Source organism: Rhinolophus ferrumequinum, chromosome 21 (assembly GCF_004115265.2).
Source record: "Rhinolophus ferrumequinum isolate MPI-CBG mRhiFer1 chromosome 21, mRhiFer1_v1.p, whole genome shotgun sequence".
NCBI lineage: Eukaryota > Metazoa > Chordata > Mammalia > Chiroptera > Rhinolophidae > Rhinolophus > Rhinolophus ferrumequinum.
The window spans coordinates 25,187,355-25,212,560 of NC_046304.1; the positions used below are offsets into that span (position 1 = coordinate 25,187,355).

At 32.4% G+C, this 25,206-nt stretch overlaps 1 protein-coding gene across 12 annotated transcripts in view; it reads left to right on the plus strand.

Moving 5' to 3' along the window:
* BCAS3 (BCAS3 microtubule associated cell migration factor) overlaps window positions 1–25,206 on the plus strand; it is a 514,510-nt gene that overhangs the window by 133,727 nt on the left and 355,577 nt on the right. For all 12 annotated transcript variants that reach the window (XM_033091257.1, XM_033091254.1, XM_033091253.1 and 9 more), the window contains exons 11-13: window positions 2,341–2,424; window positions 9,484–9,654; window positions 17,059–17,152. In XM_033091257.1, coding sequence (XP_032947148.1) covers window positions 2,341–2,424; window positions 9,484–9,654; window positions 17,059–17,152 — 349 coding nt within the window. The remainder of the gene's footprint in view (window positions 1–2,340; window positions 2,425–9,483; window positions 9,655–17,058; window positions 17,153–25,206) is intronic.

Sequence of the window (25,206 nt, forward strand, 5' to 3'; positions counted from 1 at the left end):
TGAGAGAGCCCCTTTAGGCTGGTTCTTGTGATATTATGACATGCCTTCATCGGATATTTTTAAAAACGATTTCCTTACTTGCTGTCATAAGAATGTATCCAGGTTCATCTTGTGCTTGCCCCACCTCAGCCCTGGAATCTGCTACTTCTGACCTCCTGGTTCCTTTTAATGGATAAGGGTGTTAATACTAAGCTTTGCCTAGTAGGTGTGCTCATTGTTGCTGGAGTCTTTTTGCTTCTAGACCCTTTTAGTGGCCAAAGTTTGGAAACATATGTGTATTGTTTCCACACATATACTTCTATATATATTATACATAAATAGGAAAATATACATATATGTATACTTGTGCACTTGTGTATACACATGTACACATTCTTTCGTTTCATCCCCCATTTCCTGTTTATATGTCCCTTGTTTTGCATAGGAGACTGACATAAACACATTATCCTTTGTTCAATCCTATAATACAAGAAGTAATTGCAGAATTGCTTGCTAATACCACTGTAAAAGTCCAACCAAATATAAAGAGTTTAGTATTCTTTTGCAATTCTCTCCACTCCCATCGCTGCCTAACACTGAATGTGTGCAGTCAAATACTGTGTTTATACTTTATTTTGATTAATTTATCCTTCGTTGCTGTTACAGTTTTCATTGGACATATAATTGTTTACATTTGTTTTTATATTTTATTTATATGCTTATGTATATCATTATATGTTATATATATTTCTATTTCCCTTTCTTTCTCAAAATATAACATAATGTATGCGCTCTTTTGTATTTTGCTTTTTTGGCTTACCTACATTTCCTGGAAATTAATCCATTTGATAGAGTTTCACACTACAGAAATTTCTGATTTATCTTTAATTTTGATGAACTGAGATATAAATGTAATTTTCTAATGAATGATTCTATGCTTTAAACAAAAATTTGTCTCAATTATGTTTATGTAGAAATTCTGACACAGAATTCAGTTTCAGTTTTTTTGAAAAGATTTTCACATATTTATTGCTTGTTTTCACATATTTGTCCTTGATTATTTTAATTATCTGAAGCGGGGAAAAGATAGTGGTATTTCCAAGGTAATGTTCTTTGTATATATGGTAGGAGGCACCCGAGGGGTAATTTTCATAATTGTTCTGAATGTGTATTTGTAAATAAATGAATGAGTGAGTGAATGAGTGAGACACATTCTTTTTATTAACTAAAATGGTTGTTTTCTAACTCCCTATTTTCCCCTATGTGAAACCACATTTGCTGATCACCTGTCATTTGGAAAATTCCTCACCACTAACCTTGAAATCTGCTTAAGCAACCACTCAGTGGGCAGCTTGGCATCTCCTATCAGACTTTTAAAGATATTCCATTATAACATATTATTATTGCTTTGAGCGATTGTTTTTTAATAAATATCAGTGATGAAGAAAATTTTGATTTTAGAATAAAAGGTTTAATGTTAATCTTTATCAGTTGACTTGGTTTTAAATTACATAAAGCATTTTTTGTTCTTATATTTTGGAAGATGTAGATTCTGTCTCAATTCTATGGGCTTTTATAATTCATATTAGACTATGGAACTGTTCTAATACTCTACTATAGTCGTTTTTAAAAAAAATTTACATGTAAAAATCTGGCTAATTTTTTTTTAAAACCTAAATTTAGGAAGTGTAGGATTTAATCCCGGTTTATTGCTGAGCACATGAGAGAATCATGGATGTCAAACTAGCCATTCACTTTGAAAATTGGCAGGTTGATTTATGTAGGTTGGGCAGGAATAAGTGCGTGTCTTTTTCACGGTAAAACTAGTAAGCCTTATGAAGTGGATAGCTACTATATGGGTCGTAGTTGATTTATGCCCAATTGGTGCCACTTTTTCACTGACATGGTTGAAAATGGAAATACGGCAATTTTTTGTCATTTTAAAGTTTTGTTTTATAATCTTTATGTAGGATTTAAGAGGACAAACCCTCCAATTTGCTAGCACGTTAAATATTTAATGTTAGGAAGGCATGTTTCCCTTGATTTTTGTTTTTAAGTTTTATTTGGGGGAAGGCTGCCAGATCCCAAATTCAACCATTTCAGTGTTTATGAATTCTTAAAGACCATTCATCTTGTAATTAAAAATCATATTTGAGCATGAAATTGCCTGAGTGGCACCAATAGATTATAAAAAAGAGTAAGTGTCTCAGCGGGCTTTTGGCTGTTTGTATGAAATACACTCATGCAAACATTCCCACCCACCATAATCATTATGCGTGGTGAATAAGCTCTATCCTAATAGCTTGTAGATTAAACAGTTTAATAGAAATGACTTTCTGGTTCCTTTCTCTCGTTTTCCAGTTGATTCGATGTCATCAATCCCGTGGCGGAGCCTGTGGAGACAACATTCAGTCTTATACGGCTACAGTCATTAGTGCTGCTAAAGTGAGTATCCAGTAGTCTCTGGGAGTTGTGATTATGCGGAATAATTACCAAGTTTTTCTCCCGAATTCAATTGAGATTGCCTCTTTCCTTTTCATTCCCAAATGAAAGTAAGAAGTCAGTCAGAATTATTTTGTCACTCATGAGACACGGTGGCTAAATGATTAGGTATTTAATTTCTTCAGGTTCATAAATAATACTTTACTTTCTGTTGTAATGATTACAGGGTTTCTATTTATCCAGTTTTAAATATTTAAGTCTGTTAGCTAAAGTCTGTTATGTAATTAGTAATTCTTTCAAAAGAAGCTTTACATGTCTGAAGTGGTGACTTCTGGATTCTTTCTGTATGATTTTCATTATTCTATCTATACTGACGTCCCTTTGCACCTTTGAACATTTAGGAATCTTTTTGACATTAAAAGAATATCATTCCTTAGGAAAATGGGAGTTAAACCCCTGGCACATTAAAAAATTCACTTACGTCATAGGGCTGCCCCCTGCACATTTGTCACGTGAGTTCTTTTTGTGTGTTTGCGAGGGTTAATTTTGATGATGGCTTGTAAACTTTATGCTGATTATAAGGTATTCTTATAATCACTATCCTTTTGAATTCTGAAGTATACAACAAAACAATTCTAATAATAGGGATGACATAGTGAATCTAAATGACAGCATATAATAGAAAGCACAACTGTTCAGAAAAGAACAACAGTTTAAAGTAAACCACAGGGAGGGAATCAAAGGTCACACTGTTTTTATGTAAAACAAATACAAAAATACTTCAAGATTGATCACAAATGCTTAAATGGTGTGCTTTAGAATGTGCTCGTTGGTTTGATGAGAGAAGCATTACATACTTTTCACTCAGAAGGTAAATACTGAATGTCTTTATGCTTACAGCACTATATATTTTAGACTTGAGAATCTTTATAAAAATTGTTTACTTCTCCGTGTGTATGCAAAAATTACGATGGTTACTTCAGTGAAGAGAAATCTGAGACAGAGTAATTAGGCAGCATCAGTGTTATTCAGTTAGTTTATAATAGATGCACAAAATAGACCAATGAGATCTACTGCTCAAGTATTAGATTTTTTTTTTTAGCCTTATCTGTGTCATACACTTGGATCTGGATAGCTCATTGTATTATCATTTTGACTAATTTTCAGTTATGTGATGGAGGACAACTTTTCAGCTCCTCTTTTGCTCTAATTATGTGTTTTTGTGTTGCATAAAAGGAAAGTGACCTGCTTTGTTCGGTAACTGTTTAGCCGTTTAACTATTAGCTGAAAAAGTGGACATGCTGGAATGAGGCTAGACTAAATATGCTTTGAAAAGAACAAGTCCAAACTCCCTACTTTTTATACTCCCAATATTTCAGACTGCAAGGAATATACTCATGTCTTCCACATTTAGACGCTTAAGAAATTACGTTTTGACAACACCTTGATCCAGTCAATTTCAAATAGACTATTGGTCACCAATGAAATTGGTGTTAATTGAAATTCATTGTTAGCTCTGCCAATGGATAGAATTCTGCCTTTAGCTCTTGAACAAAGTGGTTAATGTTTAATTTTTTTTAAATTGCTTTTGCCTGATTGTAATGATTATTCATGTTCTTGTTTGTAAATTTGCAAAATGAAGTGAAAACATAACCATGGACATAAAAGTCACCCATTTCTTGATAGTTTTAACACATTCAATCCAATCATAGATTGAACATGTTCTTTTAAGTTGTACTTAAATGTGATGAAATATTTTTGAAAACGTTTTTCTTATATTTATTTGTACTCTTACAGACTCCTGAGTTAGAGAGCATGAGCTTTATTTAAAAATGCTGACAAATTATTTTCCTAAAATCCTACCAGAAATAGAATGATCCTTAATCTCACTTGGATATTTTATATAGGAAAGATTAGAAAGTTGGGATGACTCCTCCCCCCCCACACACACAATGATAATTTCTCTTAGTAAGTTATTGGATATTAGAAACTTTGTGGGTAAATTAGCCTTGTAAGGTATAAAGCAGTTTCAGTTTTACATGGTCAATACATCAAATCTACTTCTCTCATCAAGCAGTACAATTATAAATATATTCTTTTGTTTTTGTTACTGTTACATTATGGATTATACTCCTATTATATTAGTGTGTTCATTTGTGAAAATTAATCATTATGAACACTTATATTTCCTGTACTTTGCTGTATAATGGGGTATAGAAGTTTACTAAGAAATTCTAATCTCCCTAAAATATCTTCAGACCTAGAAATCCTCTCCAGAGAAATTTAACATTTAACAGTAAGCAATGGCAATGTTGCAAAGATTCTTCCATAGAATGAAAAAGAGTCAGATTATGCCTAATTTGTGTTATGATGCAAGATTGCCTTGTATTGAAACTTTATAAAAGCATTATGAAAAACAAACTATAATCCTGTCTTAAGAACATAGATATGAAAAGTTCTAAATAAAAACTAGCAGAGAAAAGAAAACAATATATAGTAAGGATAATGTGTCACAATCCAGTTGGGATAATTCCCCAATATAAGGCTGGTTTATTACTGAAAATCGATGAGTGTAATTTGCCACATTAACAGAACAAAGGGAAAAAAAGATTATCTCAATATATGCACAAAAGGAGTGATAAAATCGAACATATATGTATTGATAGAGTCTTTTAGTAAATAGTGATAGTTACTAAACTAGTTCTGGTTCTCTAGAATTCCAGTTCTCTCAAATTACCAGACTGTTTAAATACAGTAAAAATGGTCTCCTTAAAGATGTTTCTTTTAACTCCAATATCTGGCTCCCTTTTGGGTGTGTTTTTGTTATTTGTTTCTGCTGGTCCTCATTTATGACGTCTTGACTCCTTGTATGCCAGAATTTATTTCAAAAATCTTTAGAAACAGTTTTGAGTTTGAGATGATACCAGAGTTCTATAGCACTATCAAGTCTTGGATTATCTTCATCAAAATTTCAGGGATTGAGATTACTTAAATTATTTAAACAAAACTCACCTGAAATAGCTCTGAGAGCCTGATTATTACACGTTCAGTCTTAACTTGTACTGTATAGTGTATATCCCTTTATGTTCTAACCCAAAGCATGGAGGGAAGGTCACCAGGTTGGCTCCTTTGAATATGACCAACTAGCTCCACAAGTCTGTCAGAAACACAGCTCAGTCTCTTATCAACGCCCTCTAGAATCATCAAGTGCGTCTAGGCCTAATACCCTGCTCACATGACTGGATTTCTTTGTTCTCTTAGATTTAGACCTAGTAACTCTTCACTATCTTGTTAAATATTCAATAACTTCAAACAGAGCTTTTTCAAAAAGTTCTCCCCCATTTTCCTACTTGTTTTCATTGTGAGGATTGATCTGATTTATCTAGACTGTCATTGAAAATAGAAAATAAAATTTCTTGTTATTTCTTAACCATTTTTATCACTTCTAGGTAATATATTTTTTGAGATAGAACATGGAAGATATTTTAAAAACCATGTAGTGTGTGCTCCTTAAGAAAATACTAATCTTAAAATAAGTTCACATTTCATTGTTAAATCACTTTCTCAGAAAGAGTAAGTATTGATATTTTTCTCTCTCTGATGACAGCTTCTTATGGTTTCATAGAGGTTACTTAACCACTTTGTTATACTGAAGGATTAATTTTTCAATTTTTTTACTTTTTTGATCTCACCATACAATTGTTAAGTATAGACGTATTGATTGTATATGTACTTGGATCTCCTTAGAGCCAATGATCTTTTTTTTTTTTTTTTTTTTTTACAATTTCTAGGTTTTCAAATAGACCTTAAAATTAATCTTTATACTTTTAGATTCAAAATTTATTGTCTTTCCTTATAAAGAATATAATAGTGATGAATTCTCTGTGATGGTGATAAAGGAAAAAATTTAATATTGAATTTGTTCAAATTGGATTATTTTGATACATTTATAAAATCTTGGTCCATATTTTCTAGTTACCCTATAACTGTCCTATTTGATTTTTCCTTTTAATGTGTTTTAACCCCAGTGTGGTAAATTGATTTAATAAAAATGCCTCTGTTTTCTCTTGCTATCTGATAACTTCTTAATGACAACTAACAGCTTTTGTGAGGGCAGCAGCATTAGCACTAATGGATAGGGAGGACAACTGATACGGCCTGAGAAAGGTTAAAGACGACTAGTGACCCTTTGGCAAATCTGTCTGTAACCGAACAGAATAAGTAAGTACCATGCTGACTGGAATTTTCCATCATAGTGGATTATCTCACACATTTGTTATAAATTTATGTTCAGTTTTCTTACAGACACGGTTTAGTTCTGTGAATACTCTTGAAGATTAGTCGGGTATATGATGAGCTTTTAAATGTAGATACCTCAGATTGTGCAGACACTCCACCTAAGTTAACATCTCCATTTGGCCAAAATGGAATTTGTTTTTTATTCCTAACTTTTGCTTAGCCTCCATGTATTTTGTATGTATTTGAGGAAATCACCAGTTATGCACATATCGTTTTTACTAAAATGTAGTGAAAAGGCTAATTACACGGTGAGGTGATTTAGGTATCTTAATGTGGTATGTGAAAATTATTACATAACATTATGTATTACTTCTGGACACTAGTGCTCATTGATGTGACATGGAAACAAATTTCTCCTAGAAGCAAACGTCTTTACTAATGTAGAAAGCTCCTAGCATCCCTTCTCACCTCCTGCATTAGACCTTGAGTTGAAAGTTAGTGAGCTATGATAGTACTGTCTTGTCACTTACTGTACAAAGGATAGATTTGATGACTATACAATTTTGGGTTTAGGTTTTTGTGCACTAATAAGATGACCCCACTGGTAGTCATTAGTTGTTTTTTTAATGAGAAATATCAATAGCTCTTCATGTAATATGATCCTTTCACTATGAAATATACTACACTGTCCCCCTTCCCCCATCTTTTGGAGCTTTCTTTCCTAGTTCTCTTATATTAACTTTTCCCTTTATCCTGTGGTTTGCTTTGGTACATTACTTGCCATTTTCTGTGTGCTCCAGTTATTTTCGTTTATTCCTATTCATTGTTATAAGAGCATGAAATAGGCTCAAGGGCAAATGGGGAGGATATATTAATACAAGCTAAGACTCGAAACCTGAAAGTCATTCCTTTGATAAAGGGGTAGCTCCGTTTAAGTGGGGGCATCTCCATTAGCAGTAATGGAGTAAGTACATCAGCTGAGGCATCTCAGAGGTTAATAAGACTTCCTGGCCAGCGTTTGACATCAATACACTGTGGCGCCTGATTTTGTTGGTCCTTCAAGAGGCTTTCTTGACAACACTCTAACAGACTTTGTGTAAGTCATTTCTTGTGAATTATTGAAACAAATGTTTGGCTGCTAATTGAGGAACGCTGCTGTGTTTTATAATCACTGCAGTTTGAGTTTTTAGCACTAAACAAAACGGTTACAATTGATTTGTGGCTTTTCCCTGGTTTCAGTCAGCTGTAAGTTATATCTTTGCTTGAATTTAGCAAATGGCTTTGCTGGTCATTTATTTAAGTATTTATTAAGATACACTATTATGGTCTTCATCCTCTCCCCACTGCCCAGAGTATTCATCTGTGTTCTGAATTCATAAAGTGTGAGATCACTAGTAGTAACAGGAATAGATTACAAGGCTATACTGGATGGCAGTTAAAAGCAGGCTTTGGAGATAGACAGTCCTAGTTTTGAACTCTGGCTTTGTCATTGGCTAGTTGTATGAGCTGCTGTTTTACTTAACTTCTATAGCCTGAATTTTGTCTTCAGTAAACCTGAGATGTTTGAGGAAATCTATAGAGATCGTTTATGTTGAGAGCCTTAACCCATTGCAAGTTCATGGTAAAGGTTCCATAAAATATAGGTACAGTAAAATAATGCATATGTTACTAGTGTTAGTTATACAGTGTTTTAAGGGAAAACTTCTTTGGAAAACACGTTTCCTTTTTAAAATTCCAATCTAATTGTTTTTAAAATCACATTTATTTTCCCATAATTATTTTTAAGAGTCACCTTACTAAAAATTAATTTGAAGTATTTTAATAAAAACCTTTTCTCACAATATGAGAATTGGAAAAAAAAATTTTCTGAATGTATGTCTATGATATATAATTTTAGGTAATGTCCATGCAATCTAGACTACTTAATTTTGGCTCTGATGACTGGATCTTTTTTCAATGTGTATGCATCATATAATTTTCTTTTTGCTTTAGCTTTCTTCCCTTTCAGAGAAAACAAAACATCACCTTAACATTATTGCTTGTTAATGTATATGAGAACAATGAGATAATGAGATTCCATAAAAATACTCACACACGAGTAACTTTTATCTGTTTTCTTTGAATGAAATGCAAGTGAAATGTAATTATAAAATATCTTAAGTTGTCTTTAATTGAAGTTGTATATTAGAAGCATTACTACATTGAATTGTTTTCTGTTTCCAGAGGTAAAAAGAACCTTCTAAGCTAATTTTATGTGATATTTCAGTCATCTAGTAATTAGTATGTTGGATGGAGACTGTATGCCAAAAGTTGATGTACAATATTATATAACATATTATAGATTATCTTTGGAAGCATGGGTTTTTTTTTTTTTACACGGGGATTCTACCAGTGTCATAGTTTTTTCATGCTAAAAAATAGATTTTAATTTAGTTTTATAATATTTCAAAAAATAGAACATCACATAGTTTCTACTTCTTACTATGTCATGTATTTTGTTATATGCATTAAGGAGAGGAGAAAAAAATAATTTTTATAAAAATCTGGTTGTATTGAATGTGAAACAAAGCTCGTGAGTTATTTACCTATGGTATTATTCTCACCATGCTGACTGATACCATTCACTCAAAGTAATACTGATTTTCTAACTAGAATTTAAGATCATATGAAAAGTCAGAGTGAATTTCTGTGGTAGTTCACTGCTACATATATGCTTATAAGAGAATAAAGAATTTAATGGTTAGAAGAATTAACAAAATGCCTATTTCTATTTAGAATCCAAATACTGATGTGAAGTCATACATTTTACCTTTCACTGTATAGACATTGAAAACTGGCCTGACAATGGTTGGAAAAGTGGTGACTCAGCTGACAGGCACACTACCTTCAGGTGTGACAGAAGATGACGTTGCCATCCATAGTAATTCAAGGCGGAGTCCTTTGGTCCCAGGAATCATCACAGTAATTGACACTGAGACAGTTGGAGAGGGCCAGGTAAGAACTTCCAAGGCATGCGATGTCCATTTTCTGCAGAGGATGGGCTGACTGAGAATGCATTTGGGGATCAAAATCAGCCAAAATGTACTTGGACCTGGAGATTGTTAATTTGGAATTCTAGAAATTGTAGTTATTTCAGGTTAGAACATTCCCCCCCCCCCAGAAAATGATGAGTAACATGTTGAAACCTGTTATTTCAAATTTTACTAATGTATCATACCTGATAGTCAAATGGAGGTTTAAGGAATTCTTGTGTTATCTCTTCATTAGGACATGTTTCATAAATAAATAACTGTACATCTCTTTATACTGTTCTGTTCATAATACTGTTTTCTTTTCTTTAAATGGTATTTGTTAGAACTTAAATCAGAGGATTAATAATTTGTTTTTAGGATAGAGGCTTGCTTATAGAAGTAATCAACAAGACCTTACATATTTGAGGAATTAAAAACTTAACTATGATGGTTACAAGTGACAGTAATGTGAATAATGTAAAATTTTATTAGAGATATTTCTTTGTAAATATAAAAAAATACACAAAATCTCAAAGTATGTATTAGAATATATACATGGTAATAAAATAGCTAATTATAAAATCCTATATCTTCAGATAAAACAGATCTTTTAAAAATTTACGTTTAGAAAAATTTAGGAGAATTGATTATAAACATGGAAAAATACCTTACGCTTGCACTTAAGTTTTGTTAGTAAGAAACCATTTTGGTTGTGTTTCTTCCTCATGCACTCATAAACATTATTTTCTTTTGTTATCATAGTCTTGAATTTTAATACATTTCTGTAAGGAAGGTAATAGTTTGTGATCACAGCTATAAAAATATAATCTAACGTTGATTACTAGAATAAGAGTGGAGCAACATTTGTGAAACAGAAATTATTTTAATCGTACATAGAATTTATATTTAATTCTGTTTTCAGAACATAATGTTTAGAAACCATATGAGCCTTTAAAGTACTGATTTGTTTTTGAGAAAATTTGCTTCCAGTCTATATGGTTCTGCATCTTGGTGAAAGATTACATTTGGCCGCTACTCATGTAGTAATTCCTAAAGCAAGATCCAGTGGCATTTAAAAAATAAAGTAGAGTCTACTGCAATTAACAGACAATAAAATCTTTGAAATTTTTGGTTATTGAATTTGGCTGTTGTATTTTATTTGAAATCAGAATAATAATAATTCTCGACCTCTCCCATCTTAACTTTGTGGTTAACCAAATATGTTACAGGCTTGTATTCTTGTTTAAAAGTTTTTAATGAAGTGCTAGCAAACTTTTCAGTTGAGTGTAGTGACTTTTTTTTTTTAAGTTGTGTTAATTAGCTCAAGTTGATAGACACATACAAATGTTCTCTTTTTAAATTGGAATTAAATATATAAATCTTTTAGTGTTTTATGATTGTTAAAGTAAAAATATTTTCTTTTGTCCTTTGATTCTTAATTAATTCACCTCCAAGGCCACCCACATTTACTGAGTATTAACAACCCTCCTCAACATTGTCTAGTTTGGTGAGTATAAGTAAGTCTGTTAAACATTTAGCCTTTGTTGACAGACAGATTTGTGGTCATTTGAAAATGGGAAATGATATCTCTTATTATCTTTGATGAAATAGAGATGTAACTCATTTTTTTTATTATATTTATGTATAGGAACATGTAAAAAGAGAAATTTAAGTGAATTATATAAAAAGCACAGCAGTAGGTCTTATGTTTCCAATTGTGGCCTGCGGGGTGGCCCTCCCCTCACCCAGTTCTTTAGTAACTTGTTATAATTTTAAAATGGAATACTCAGATTTAGAATATGGAAATGGACTCTAGATTGTGGAATGGGAAAAGTTAATTTTTCTGTGATAAATGCATTGTTAACACTTGAAACGAGTAAAGTTGTTTATTAGAAAATAAGAATCATAGAAATACTAGGTTTTAAAGAATTTAAAAATAGTTAAAAAGTTTCAACTTGAAATTTTATCTTTTCTGTTATTTGTTGGGAGCATAACCTATAACACTCTAAAATTTTCACTTGATTTAAAAATTCTATTATAAGGCAGGAAATAAAATGATATTCAATAAATGGTAAGTTGCTGTGTGCATTTTGAAAGAATTATAAATATTTTTAAGCAACAAAATTTCTTCAGTATAATACTGTCCTCCTTTCTTTTATTAATGCGAATCTGTTTTTGTCAAGAAGACATTTTTGTCTCTGATAAATAGTTCAGTTGGAGTACAGGGCTGTTTGTAGGTTATGCTGGATTGTATTAAAAAGACTGCGGTAGTTAATGTGATAGATTTACCACTTTTAGCTGTTTCCCACTGATGTTTGACCTTAGCTGTAATGTTTTTCCTTTTCCATATACATCTCAGGAGCTAAAGCTGACATTACGTTCACTTTTGCTGTTTAAATCCATTGTGCCTTTAATAAAGATATTTTCATGTTTACAGTGGCAGTGCATAAAACTTGATATACCATCTTTCTGATGCTAATTTGATCAGTTTGATTTTATAGTGATGGGATCATTGTGTGGTAACTGCATTAAGGGAAGAATGGATTTGATTGACTGTACGTTTTTATCTGTGTTACTTTCGTGTTTTTATTTAGAAGCATTTCGTGGCTAGGATAAGTTAAGTGGTATAATTGCCTTTACACGTTTATGTAATTGAAGTTAGCAATGTGGCAATGGCTGTAATCAAAGAAAATGCTCCAGAATGATGACATATGAGCTATCTTGCCCTGAGTACAAGTGTTATTCATAATAATTTAATGGTTCCTGAGGTGTTTTGTCTATTTTTTTTTTGTTCATATGATGAAGTCTTATCCACCTTGTATCAATTAAAGTGCTTTGCTTTGTTTTAATATAGTGAAGTTGTTAAGATGTATATGTAGTTGTTCAGCCTGCTTAGTTAAGTGGTGAGTTACAATTACACATCTTAGGACAATTGTATTGGGATACCTCTCGTATCACCTATATGCAAGGGGATAATGCCATGGAGAGAATCCTTCCAAAAGTATCTGTTATATTGTGAAACTCATGAAGAGAGATTCAAAGAAAGCCATGTAGTAGTGTGAGGTTTTGTTTGCACCAAGATTAATGTGCCTTTTGCTGGATGGCTTCTGGATTCGTACCATCAACTAGAATACTCAATACTAATTGTGTTGGAAAGAAGTCGAGGGTTATAACATATATGAAAGGAAGGGACTCTTATAAGATGAAGTTAAAATAGAAAATGGGCAAAAAAACAAACACTTCACAGAAGAAATATATACAAATGCTATAAAGCCTATACCATGACTTCACTTGTTATAAAGGAAAGGTAAGTTAAAACTACAGTGAGATCCTAGTAATCACCTAAAAGAATGAGAGAAGTTCAAAAGCTTGCAGTTACATTTTTAACTTTTAATTTTGAAATAATTGTAGACCCACAGTAAGTTGCACATATATCCATGTTCCCTTCCCCCAGGTTCCTCCAACTTTCCTGAATGTGACACCTTATACAGTTGTAGGACAATATCCAACCAGAAAATTGATAACAACACATTACTGTTTACTGGGCTACAGATTTTATGAAACTCTCACCATTTGTTTTGCCTGCATTCATTTGTGTGTGTACATGGGTGTCTATAGTTCTATGAAATTTTCTCCCTTGTATAGATTAAGATAATCACCACTACAATTAAGATACAACATTGTTTAACACACTCCTCTTTGTATTCATGCCCATCCCTTTCTCCTGACACCCACTAATCTGTTTCCCATCTCTTATCATTTTTTGATTTCTAGAATGTTACTACATAAGTGAAATCATATAGTATTTAACATTTAAGATTGATATTTTACACTAAATATAATATCTTTGAAGTTCATTTAGTTTGTAATTTATTCTTTCTTATCCCTCTGTTGTATTCCTATGTATGGATGTATCTGTTCAAACCGTTTACTTACTGAAAGACATTTAAGTTGTTTCTAGCATTTGCTATCATGAATAAAGCTGTTATGAGCATTTCTGTAAGAGTTTTATATGATTTTATGTAAAGGTTGCATTTTTCTATTTTAAATGCCCAAGAGTGTGATTTGATGAGTTTTATAAGTGCACGTTTAGTTTTATCAGAAGGTGCTGAACTGTTTTCCCATAGGGGGTGTACTGTTTACATTCCAGAATGCATGATCGGCAGATTTCTCATCAGAATCCATGAAAAGATAAAGGGAGTAGTACAACATCTTTAAATAGTGAATAGAAAAAAAAGTTAGACCTGAATTCCCTATCTAGTGAAAAATATCCGTCAGGAATGAAGGGTAAACAAATACATTCTTATAAAAAGGAAAACTAAGAGAAATTTGTCACTAGCACATCTACTTGTAAACAGTGGCTCACGGAAGTTTTCTAAAGAAATTATACAAAAGGCTTGGAACTTCAGAAAAACAGCAGAATGGGTAGTAGAAATATTATATTATTCTTCTCATGAGTTGAGGCCATCATCTGTGTGATGATCAATATAGGTTTTAGAAATACTTATAACTTGAATTTTAAAAAGTGGGGAAGTAAATTGAGCTTCATAAAATTTTAAAATGTTGTGCTACATCTGCACTATCAAGAAAGTTTAAAGACAACATGCTAAAGGGGAGAAAATATTTGGAAATCAATTTTTTGATAAGTGACTAGTATCTAGAATATAGAAAGACTCCTACAACGGAATATAAAAGGATAAATACACTTACTTTTAAATGAGCAAAGCATTTGAATAGACTTTTTGTTTTTTTTTCTGGTAAAGCTATACCAATGGCCAGTAAGCCCTATTTGCTGCAGGTGGGAATGTAAAATTGTTCAGCTGCTTTGGAAAAGAGTTACAGTATGACTCAGCAATTTATCTCCTAGGTATATATCCCCATATAATGAAAATATATGTCCATGTAAAACCTTGTACATGGATGTTCATAGCAGCATTATTCATAATAGCCAAAAAGTAGGAGCAACCCCAAGCGTCCATCAGCGGATTCAAATGGATGATGACTAAAATGTGGTATACACATACAATGTAATATTATTTATCAATAAAAGAAATGCACTGATTTATGCTACAATATAGATGAATCTTGAAGACATCATGCTAAGTAAAAGAAGCCAGCCACAAAAGAATACATATTATATGATTATATTTATATAAAGTGTCCAGAATAGGCAAGTCTATGAAAAGAGAATAATAGATTATTGGTTGCCTAGGGCTGGCAATTTAGAGGGAATGGGGAAATGGGGGATAACTGTTTATGGTTATGGGGCTTCTTTTGGGCGATGAAGATGTTCTATATTTGATTGTGGTGATAGTTGTACAAGTCTGTGAATATATCAATATATCCTATGCAAACCCTTAGTATATTTAGCAAACTTGTTTAAACACATTCCTGGAGACTGCTCCTGTAAGAGTTATTTTCTTTTTGTTGTTTTTTCTCACCTAACATTTTGAAAGTCAGATGGAACAATGAAAACAAAAGATGAGACAAATAATTTATAATGCATATTTCCCCCAATTGTGGTGAAATATACATAATATAAGATTTGTCATTGAATCATTTTTGCATTTACAAGTTCAGTGACATTAAGTAACATTCACAATGTTGTACAACCATCACTATTATTCATTTCCAGACCTTTTCATCCTCTGTTCTCATTCAGTAATAACTCCCTACCCCCCTATCCCCACGTTTCGAGGCGACCATCATTCTACTTCTGTCTTCAGTAGAGTGCCCATAATTAAAACGGCATACAATACAAAGTGTTGAAAGGATGTGGAGAAATTGGAAACCTCATTCTTTACTGGTGGAAATATAAAATGATATAGCTACTTGGAAAACAGTTTTTTCAGTTTCTTGAAAGTTCAGCGTACATGTACTGAGCAAATCCACTTTTAGGTATCTCCTCAAGAGAAATAAAAATATGTTCACAAAAAGATGTGTATGCAGATACTCATAACAGTATTAGGCATAGTATCAATAAACTGGAAATAGTCCAAATTGCCAAGAATTGGTGGATGAACCACATGCTATAGTACCTCCATACAACTCAGCAATGTAAAAAAATGAATGATACCCGAAACCACATGGTAGAACTAAAAATTAAGTGAAGATAAATTGCATAATTCTACTTATATGAATATTTTTAGAAAAAGCGAAAGAGATTGCTTGGGGTTCGGGGTTGGAGATCTACTGTAAAGTCATGAAGTAATTTTGGGGGAGATGGAAGTATTCTAAATCTCGACTTGGTACTGGTTACACAACTGTATACATTTACTAAGCATTACTTATATATTTAAAATGGGTGATTTGTGCATTTAAATTTACTGATGATTGGGGAATGACTCCCAGCTATGGTGAAGAGGTAAGCAAATCTGTTCCCCAGAAAGTAAGTATGTTACTGGACAGAATATTAAAAAAATAACTACCGGCATACCTGGGAGATACTGTGGGTTTGGTTCCAGAAAACTACAATAAAGTGAATATTGCAATAAAGCAAGTCACATGAATTTTTTGGTTTCCCAGTGCACATAAAAGTTATATTTACACTATACTGTAGTCCATTAAGTGTACAATACCATTATGTCTAACAAAACAGGGTCCATACCTTAATTTGAAAACACTTGATTGCTAAAAAATGCTAACCAGCATCTGAGCCTTTAGCAAATTATAATCTTTTTGCTGGTGGAGGGTTTTACCTTCAATTTGTAAAACAACAATGACAACAGCAATAAAAAACCCCTGCAATGTCTGTGAAGCACAATATCTGTAAAGTAAAGTGCAATAAAACGAAGTATACCTGTATTGGGGCCTCTGGAAATTGAGTAAAAGCTAACTATGAAGTGATAAGCATGTACACGTATTCATGAAAAGGAGCTCGAGCTTGGGTATCAATAATAGGAGACAGTGGCCTTGCTTGAGGAAGCCACTCTTACATTTGTCTGGAGCTGGTGAGTGTGATAGTTTTACTTCTAATAAATGGCTGTGTTTAACCCTGTTATGTTGTTTTCCTTGTTCTGTTCCAATCATGAGCAAGAATTTTCCAGCAGGTCATAACACAATATGAACTATATGTTTCTTACTCCTCTACTAGCTGATTTTATGCTTTTTGGTTTTTTTTGTGAACCCACATTTCAAGAAATTATTGTCTCTGTCATCTAGTCAAGTTAACCAACTGTTTTAGAGTTTATGTGATTTTCTGCTGGGATCATATTATATCTTTTCCTCATTCACAAAGTGGCATTCTCACCGTATGTGACACGAATAATCTTCTTGTATAGTGGAGCAGGTTTATTTGGTCAGGGACATTGAGGTATAGCTGGGTATATGTTCAGACTCAGTAATTGGTGAGTAAAGGATAACTACCATTTGCTTTCTTTTTGTAAAGGTGCTTGTGAGTGAGGATTCTGACAGTGATGGGATCGTGGCCCACTTCCCTGCTCATGAAAAACCAGTGTGCTGTATGGCTTTTAATACAAGTGGTATGTCTTTTTTTTTTTTGCCATTTATATCATGAGTTTTTCAATTAATTTTTTTAGAAACGGAAAATATGAAATATGGAATCTGGCTCGTCTTTTTTTTTAATTAAAATTTGTTTGGGGTGACAATAGTTGGTAAAATTACATACGTTTCAAGTGCATAATTCTGTAATCCATCATCTATATAGCACATTGTGTGTTCACCACCCAGAGTCAGTTCTCCTTCCATCACCACATATTTGACCCCGTTTATCCTCATCTTATATGTGTCAGTGTATATCAGAAAAGTAAGAAGTCTTCAGTGAGTGGGTATTGAATGAATGAGTTTATAGTAAAAATTTAGATACCTTTTTTTTTAGTTTTTATTAATTTATTGGGTGGGTGACACTGGTTAGTAAAATTATATCGGTTTTCAAGTGTACAGTTCTATAACACATCATGTATATATTGTACTGAGATACCCTTGAAACATTAGTTTTACTCTTAATAACATGGGATTGAATGGTAGCAGTAGATAAACATTGCTGTTGGTTTCATATCATTTCTGTATTACGAGTATTATTAAGCCAAGAACTTCAATATTCCAGACTTCATATTTACTCGTATGTATGCAAATGGCATTTTCTTTGTAACTTCGAGTTTCTTTTTAACTCTGTAACATTTTATAGTTTTACTTGTATTTCTTCCTTTTGTGTGTTTGTGTGTGTGGTTTTTTTTTTTGTTTTTGTTTTTGGTTTGTTTTTCCTTGTTGTTCTGAAGTCATTTGATAAGGAGATATGTTATAGCAATGTGGAATGCCCTACTACTTTTCATTTTTTCTCCAAGATTTTTATTATAAAATGTTTCAAACATAAAAATATTTAAAAAATAATATAGTAATGACCCCATTTACCACCAACTCAGTTAACAGGTGTTCACAATTTAATTGATATGTTAAATTATAAATAATATATATATACATATGTATTTTGCATAACCATTTAAATGTAAGTTACGTATAGATAACATTCCACCCACTGCAAATTAACTATGCATTCCTAAGAATAAGGACTTTCTCCTACATAACCAAATATTATATTTTAGTTCAGAAAATTAACACATTATATTATCCAATATCCAAGGCATAGCTAAAATTCCTCCAATTGTCTCAAAATGTGTTGTCTAGCTGCTTCAAATAGATCTAATTAAAGTTCAGTGCTTACATTTGTGTCTCTTTTTTTCCTTTCAGTCCAACATATAACTTCTTCCTTTTCTTTTTTGTGGTGTCCAGACCAATATCTTATGCAAATTATGGATTGTCATATTTTTTCATTATAAAATGTTTTCTTTATTCCCTGAAAAGGCTTTAAATACATTCAGGCTACGTTTTTTTTTTAACTTCATAAGTATTGCTGTCTACATCATTTCATCCCAGCACGAGACACATTATATCAGATTGTTTTGCTATTATGATACTATGTTTGATCATATGGAGAAGTTAGTGACCCATCAAATGTCTGGAAATTTGGCCTCATTTCTTAAACAACCTTTTACTTAATAGTTTTGTTTCACTTAAGGCTGTAGAATGGTGGTTTTTCTTATTCTGTTGTGTTTTTTGCATTGGAGATCATATATATATATATATGATATATTTCTTTCATTGACCAGGAATCAACCACAGTTCTCCTGTATGTAAAAGACAGGGTAAATGCTCAATCCTTTCCCTTTAGTTACCAATTTTCATAGTTAGCAATTGGTTTAACACTTCCGGTGGTGGAATTCCACTCCAGTGGAGTTAGTTTTAAAATACTTTTTTTCTAAATAAAAGATAAAATTGTCTTTTGCTTTCTGAACTGAGTCTTCGTAAATTTATAATCTTTTCAGATCTTATTTCTTTGGTTGATAAGTCTGAAGAGACTGCCATCTTTCTCTTATTCTGCAGAAATGATCCCATCATTTAAAATTGATGGAAAGACCCATCTTTCCCTTCTTTTCATCTTTTCAAATAAAGAGTGATGGTAAGAATAATATAGAGTACTTTGAATAATCTTCCTTTTAATATCTTAATTAGTCATTTTTATTAGAGAGGAAGATTTTTGCAGTGATTGTTGATCAGTACCATTGATTTAATTAATGAAGACAAAGATTTATTGGAGTGCTCTGAATGTTGTGGGAATTAAGTTCAATTTGAAGAAACAGCCTGGAAGTTATGCCCCTTACAGCACTACACTTGGAGTAACCAGTATGACTCATTTTGATACTCCATCTGTTATGTCAAATCTCCTTTATATTAATGTATGTTTCATATTACCATAGTCAGAGTGCTTCAGACACTGGAAGCTGTATTTTTTCCTGTCTATGACTTTCCATTATAATAAGAACATCTTGTGTAACTTAAAGAATATTGCAGTGATCTCTATCATTGTCTAGCAATTCTAGAAAACCAGGTTTTTTTCCCTATGGTTTCATAATTTTGATCTACATTCACCATTTCTGTTTGAACTCCCAATTTGTGTTTTTTGATAAGATTAAAAATTTTTATATTTATACCTACTTTTCTGCATTCATGGAACACTAGTTGTATAACTCTATATAATTTATCTTGCAATAATCATTTCTTTATTTGTTTCCCTAGCTAACCGCTGAGCTTTAGTTTACATTAGAGTTCACTCTTAGTGTATAGTCTATGGGTTTTGATAAACATATAATGACATATGTCCACTTTTGTAGTACTATATAGAATAGTTTTACTCTCCTAAAAATCTCCTTTGCTCGGCCTGTTCATCCCTGCCTCCTTCAACCCCTGACAACCACTGATCCTTTTACTGTTTCCATAGTTTCAGTTTTTCCGCAATGTCATATATTGGAGTCTTACAGTATATAGCCATTTCACATTGGCTTCTTTCACTTACTAATATGCATTTAAGTCCCCTCCATGTCTTTTCATGACTTGCTTGCTCATTTCTTTTTAGCACTGAATAATGTCTCATTGTACGTTCGTACTGTAGTTTATTTGCCATCTGTATATCTTCTTTGTTGAGTTGTCTGTTCAGATCTTTTGTCCACTTTTAAGTTGGTTTGTTCAGTTTTTGTTGTTGAATTTTAAGAGTTCTTTGTATGTTTTGGATAACAGTCCTATATCAGATATGTGTTTTGTAAATATTTTATCCCAATATGTGGCATGTCTTCTCATTCTCTTGAAAGTGTTTTTGAAGATCAGAAGTATTTAATTTTCATAAAGTCCAGCTTATCATTATTTCTTTCATGAATTGTTCCTTTGGTGTATATGTAACATTTTAACACATAAATTGACATTCTTCTGTCGTATTTTTAATTCAGTCTCACATTGACTCTTATAATTTCTTGGAGGGAAGATCATTTTATGAGAACTATTTTATAAGGTTTAGGATCTCTTACATTTCTTCTGCAATCTAAATCAAGGCTTCTTAATCTAAGTCCAAGATCTGAGAGGTCCATGGATAGAATTCAGAGAGTATGTGAACTTAGAAAGGAAAAAAAATTGCATCTTTATTTTCTCCAATCTCTAATGAAAATTTTTTTCACTTACAAATAGGTACAATAAACCACCGAAATACTAGCTTTATACATGAGAGTATGAGCAGTACAAATAATGGATATTTTTGTATCATTTCTATATTATTTTTTATTCTCTAAATATTGCTATGGTTCAAAATTATGGTAGAGCCTATATTTTGATATATTAACAAACACATATTCTACTCTATGTCACTTTAAAAATCCTATGTATTTTACTATGACTTTAAAAAATATTGTTCTGGGAAAGAGGTTTCTAGCCTTCACCATATTGTTGAAAAGGTTCATGGCTCTAGAATGTTTAAGAGCCCGTTATCAAAACGATTGGTCCATGGTAGAATTTCACCTATTTCAGCTAAACACTTTGGAAGCTGGCTCTTTCACTTTGAGACCATTCACATTGCCTGGCTCAATCACGGTCATTCAGTTAACAAGAGATAATTCCACACCCAGGGAGTCTGCTGGTATGATAGGGACTTAACAAGGAAGGAAATTTCTTTGTGGAATAAGGACACCCTTCTAGGAGATGGCTATTAGCTTGGTCTTTGAGTATTGGGGGAATTTCTTCAAGAGGAAGTCAGTTCTAAACTGGAACCTAAAAGATGATAAGCTAGGAAATAATGATTCAGTGCCTGGTATATAAATTAATCTGAGTTGAATGAAAGAGGCAAGAAAAATATTGCACATTTGACATAGAGTGTGAAGCAGAGTCTATACAGTAGACTGATCAGTTTATTATGTGGTAGATATATTTTTCAATGTGTCAGCATTTCTGCAATATTTTATAAATGCTTTGTACCTGCTTAAATATTTGAATTAAATGGAGGGTTCATAACTCAACAACCACTCACAAAATTGGTTTGCAAAATCTTTTTTTAGAATCTGGTAGGCAGAGATTTAATGCATTTGCTTACAGTTCATTTAGTTATTTACTGTTCAGCTCTGATTATTTTTGCTCTTCAGAATATGACTGTTATTGCTTGAGTATGGCACAAATGTGTATATGAAATACTCAATTTTCAGTGATTTTGATTTGAAAGCCTTGTTTTTTTCTTTTTTTAGCTGATCAGTAGCTGAACAGCTTCTTAGGCTATGGCTGCCAACTATTATCCAGCTCCTATCATTAGGTGACATTTTGCTTGTCTGGTTTCTGTATCATATTTCTTGTTTTATCCTAACCGTCCTGGACTGAGATATAAATACATACATATGTAATGTTTGAGGCAAGAGGCTGCAATGCCGTTTATAAATGCATGGATAACTTAGTAGCTGTTATTTTCCTCTTTAATTATTTATGTTATAGTTTAAAAAAATATTTTTGGGGGATCAAATTATGTATTTTCTATCAATCTTTTTATAAGTCGTCTATAAATTTACTTATAAAAGGAGGCAGTTTTCTGTTCTCTGACTGAATTAGTTTTATTAGCTTGTGAATCTTAATTGATATTTTGTACAAAGGTTTATAATTTAAGTGGGCCTTCACACAGTATTTATGATTTTTTATTTAAATTGGCCTTTTTCAAAATATGACTTGTAGATCTTCCAATAATACCCTCCAGTTTTCCTTACATGTATCCATACATATTTCTAAATTTATTTATATCAATAAGTTTTAACTGTTTTGACTTTCTAATAATTCTCTATTTGGTTAAAGGCTTTTTCATGAGGAATGTAGTGTGGGCAAAAATATTTTTATAAGTTTAAGGAAGTTTATTAAAACAAAAAACAAAATGAAACCTGTAAAAAGTTGTTTTTTTTTTCCAAAAAACCCCCGATCTTTCTCTAACCACTTTACCTGTATATATCACTATTATACTCAAGAATATGAATAAATTTCTTAATCTTTTATTTTTAGAGAGGCACATATTTAGATGACAGAATTATTAAAATCTTCTGTATATTAGCATTCAAGAACAAATCAGACCTGTTATCCACATCCTGGGAAATTTTAAAAACTGTATAAAATGTACATGATGAATAACATTGCAAAGTGAATTAAGGAAAGGAGAAAATGTAGGTTGTTTGGGGGGTCTTGTATGGGACCTATTCAGAAAATAAATTAACAGATGCCATTAAATAGAGTTGTGAAACTATTAGTTCAGCAGCTGCATTCAGTTTGTTTTTCAGTTTCTCCTTCCCATTCTTGTTTATTAGCTGTGACTCTGAGTCCTGAATGAAAATAAATATTTTAACGGTAACATTTATGATTTTGTTAGCAGTGCTAGAGAGACCTTCATGCTTAGATCTAGGCCGAGTCGATATGGGTGGTATCTGTTTGTTGCTTTCTGTTATTAAGGTACACAATAAGGAACATTTTTTACGGCTCTTAAAAAAAATTAATATACTTTATTTTTTGAGCAGTTTTAGGTTCACAGCAAAATTGAGTGGGAAGTACAGAGAACTCCCGTGTAACTCTCTGGTGGTAGTTTTGTTACAGTCGTGACTCTATATTGGCTCATCATTATCACCCAAAGTCATTGGTTTACATTAAGGGTCACCTTGATGTTTTACATTCTGTGGGTTTGGACAAATTATTATAATATTGATATACATCCACCATTGTATTATCATATAGAATAGTTTCACTGCCCTAAATATTTTTCATCAAATTTAGGGCTTCGCAGTCTTCTTGTTTTTAATTAAAATATTTTTTTCAATTATATTTGACATTCAATATATCTGCTTCAGGTGTACAGCATAGTGGTTAGATATTTATATAACTTATGAGGTGATCCTCCCTAATAACTCTAGTACCCACCTGGCATTATAGATAGTTATTACAGTATTATTGATCATATTCTCTATGCTGTACTTTACATCCCTGTGACTATTTTGTAACTACTGGTTTGTACTTCTTAATTCCTTTCCCCTTTCCACCCATCCCCCTCCATCTTTGTCATTTTTCTGCTGCTTTTTCCCTCTTCTCTCCTTTGGGACTCCTGTCACTTGTAGATTCATTTCCTTGCTGGTGTCCCACAGGTCATAGAGGCTCTGTTAATGTTTCTTCATCTTTTTTTCCTCAAGCTGGGTAATCTTAGTTGATTTCTTTGGCCAGTTCAAATCTGCTACTTGAGCCCCTATCGTATTTTTCATTTCAATTATTGAACTTTTCAACTCCAGAATTTCTATTTGTTTCTTTTTTTATAATATTATCTTTTTACTTGTGTCCTCTACTTGGTGAATATTGTTTTCATACTTTCCTTTAATCCTCTATACATGGTTTGTCTGTATCCTTGCTAGCATTTAGTATTTTCACCATTTTTTGTTTTATATATATTAGCTGTAGGTCCTCTGTAAGATATGTGATTTAGAACTCTTTTTTCCTTGTGAGAAGTTTTTTTTTTTTTTTTTACTTTTTAAACAGGGTCTTTGCAGAGCTAATTTTAATTTTTTTTGTCAAATCCGATTTTTTTCCAAACTTTTATCAATTTTGTTTTTATGTTCGTGCTTAAGAAACAGTCACCAATCTGGGACTTGAAGATTTTCTCCTGTGTAATTTTCTAGTATTACATTTTATATTTAAGTCTATGATCCATTTTGGGTTTTTTTTTTTTGTATAGCATATCAGGTTTAGGTCATGGTTTATTTTATTTTATTTTTTTGCCTAGTGCTACTCATCACATTTTTCAAAATGTGATCCTTCCTCCACTGAATTCCGTTTGCACTTTTATCAAGTGACATACTTCTATGGGCTATTTCTGGGTTCTCTGATGAAGGTGACCTCTTTTTGCTATTTTCTCTTTGGGAATATCTATATTTTGCCCATAATTTAGAGGAATATTTCAACTAGGTATGATAGTTTAATTTGACAGGTTTTTTATTTTACTTTTTTTTAGCAACTGTCAGTCCTCTTTCTTTGTTCACAGCTTTTGGCATTATTAATCTGATTCTTTTGATTATTTGGGTACAGAATTACACTTTTGTGGGGCAGCATTCTGACTGTGGTGTCAGCTCAAATGGAGCCAGTGGAAGTTTATCAAAAAGTTGTTGCTTTCTCCTTACCCTCACCTATTGTCTATCCCTCTCCCTCTTGCTATTATGTCTGAGTTTTATTTAGTTTTTTTTATAGTGAACTTTCAAATAGACATTTTAAAAGCTTTGAATTTGTTGTTTATCAGTTTGTTTTTGTTGTAGGGCAAGAAAAACAGCTTCTTAAGATTTTACAAATTTAATGCAGAAGCCTCTTCACTGGTCATTTGAACCTGTAAAATGTTCTTTGGGACACTGGGTTTGAACCATAACCTGTGTACATGTATTAGTCAGCTTGGGCTCATAACAAACCACTGTAGATTTGGTGGCTTAAACAACGGAAATTGATTTCCTGAAACTTCTGGAGGCTGGAAGACCAAGATAAAGGTTCGGCTGATTAGGTTTCTGGTGAGGTCTTTCTTTCTGGCTAGCAAAATGACCACCATCTCAGTATGTCCTCACACAGCCTTTCCTTGGTGCGAGGGAGCACAGAGAGAGAGAAGAAGCTAGTGTGGTGTAGTATTAATATCAGAGCAGTCCTAACCCTTATGACC